The 2,177-nt window shown below is 38.4% G+C and overlaps 1 protein-coding gene across 1 annotated transcript in view; it reads left to right on the top strand.

Moving 5' to 3' along the window:
• dock11 (dedicator of cytokinesis 11) overlaps positions 1–2,177 on the top strand; it is a gene marked incomplete in the record, with an annotated part of 150,499 nt that overhangs the window by 110,772 nt on the left and 37,550 nt on the right. Inside the window, 2 exon segments of the mRNA XM_014022950.1 lie at positions 298–411; positions 1,210–1,425. Of these exon segments, the coding sequence (XP_013878404.1) occupies positions 298–411; positions 1,210–1,425 (330 nt within the window).

The raw sequence follows: 2,177 nt of genomic DNA, 5'->3' as shown, positions 1-2,177 counted from the left end.
ATATATTCATAGATAAAGTGTTTATTGAACTTTTCTGAGTGGGGCCTTAAGATAAAAAGTGAATAGTGATTTTAAAGGTGCCCTAAGGGTTAACATTTCCAGCTTTGCTCCACTGAGCTCTGTGTGTGGTTTTGTGAGGGAAACATAAGAAGAGGGACTTCATTCAGTTTAAACACAGACATCCTGCTGAGTTTCTTGCTCCTCTAGCATCACAGCTAAAAGCTCTCCATTAGCTCAGGTAGTACAAACAGTGTTTGAATAATTTACGGTGTTTTCTTTATCCTCTCTGTCCCTCAGATTATCATCGCAGTGAGCCAGCTGATCTCTGACGTGGCGCTGACAGGAAGTTCACGCTTCCAGGAGTCCCTGTCCATCATAAATAACTTTGCAAACAGTGACAAGACCATGAAGGTAGAGATGTCTGCAAAGCTGCAGGAGAAACACTGAACACAGTCAGCATGCCTTCACTCACAGTGCAGGAGGACAAAGATAATCTCTGAGAAAACATGCATTCTCTGTGAAAACACAGTGTAAAGGTGGAGCACTGAATGACTGATGACATTTGTGAACGAAGCTGAAACTGAATGTTTGGTTAAGAAACGCAGAAAATATGCTAAAATTAGCAATTAATTAAAAGCTAGAACTAGTAAAGTCATAGATGAAATTAGCTAAAGAGTAGATACAAGCTAAAATTAGCAAAACAGTGCCCAAAGTACTATTATTTACAAATCTGTAGTAAAAATTGAAGTATTTTATAAAATAAGGTGTAATATTTTAAAGAGTATAGAAATTTAAAAAATACAAAACATAGCTCATTTATCCTAAACATTTTGAATCATCATGTATGAAAGAAACTACGGACAAGAACACAATGGTGTGAATGCTGACTCAGTATTTACGCATTACCTGTTTCAATGCCTAGCACTGCAAAACACCCTTACTTTTATTTGCTTAATACAGTTTCAGTCTGTCACCACGTCTCACTGCTCCTCCCACAGCTTTGGAAAAACAAAAACACACACACAACAAGTAATTTTCAAAAACAAAAACACACACACAGCAAGTAATTTCCATGAATATTATTCCTTTAATTTTGTTGTATTCTACATTAATGCAAAGTAAGGTCCTTTGAAAAGACACACGCTTATAGTCTGAAAATGTGTAATGCTGGCTGATTTGTTCTTGTTTGCTGATTTTGTCCTGATTCAGTCCACGGCGTTCCCTTCAGAGGTGAAAGGGTTGACCATGCGGATACGTACAGTGCTGATGGCCACCGCGCAGATGAGGGAGCACGAGAAAGATCCCGAGATGCTGCTGGACCTGCAGTACAGCCTGGCCCGCTCCTACGCCAGCACCCCCGAGCTCAGACGAACCTGGTTGGACAGCATGGCCAGAGCTCACCTGAAGAATGGTGATCTGTCCGAGGTATCTTTTGGCTCCTTGGTCTGTCACTTTCTTTTTGTCTTACCTTCATATAAAAACAATGTGGACAGGTATGTTTGAAATCATATTTGTATCAAATTTTACACAACTCTAAATACTCATTATTAATTGTCACAGTTTGAAAAAAATCCTGGAAACAAACCTTTCACTGTGTCTGAGCTGCATGTTCAGAGATGTTGGATTRAAAGTGTTATATCATGCAACATGCATTTTTTTAGGCACTAAATGCATTTTGTTGTGCATTTGGAGTCTCTAGGAGTRCAGAAYATTTGAGTTTAGTCTCTCCCAGTGCTGCCAARATATCTTTATATTCAGCATGGGTCATATTTTTCAACCCATTCAGTTTTCTATATTTCCTGACTTTTTCTGAACAATTATGTAAGATCAGTGTTCAATACTGAAGTCGAGACGATGAACACACAAATGTTGAATTAATTGAAGTGTAACGGAATGAGGACCATACAAATACCAGTCACTGGATGAGAACGATGGTTTAATGAAACGAAGAACAATGGTTTAATGCTGTTCAAGCAAGCAGGAAACCAGAGCTGCCAAAAAACTGCAAGTTCCATCATTTTTATACAGTTGTCTTTGATGCCTGGCTCGCCCACTACTGGCCTGCAGCTGAATCGCAGGCACTCAGACAAAAATACTCGACTAATAAGATAAGATAAGATAAGATAAGATAAGATAAGATAAGATAAGATAAGATAAGATAAGATAAGATAAGATAA

The sequence above is a fragment of the Austrofundulus limnaeus genome, unplaced genomic scaffold, assembly GCF_001266775.1.
Source record: "Austrofundulus limnaeus strain Quisiro unplaced genomic scaffold, Austrofundulus_limnaeus-1.0 Scaffold350, whole genome shotgun sequence".
NCBI classification, from domain to species: Eukaryota; Metazoa; Chordata; class Actinopteri; order Cyprinodontiformes; family Rivulidae; genus Austrofundulus; species Austrofundulus limnaeus.
This window is presented reverse-complemented; position numbering and strand designations above follow the sequence as displayed.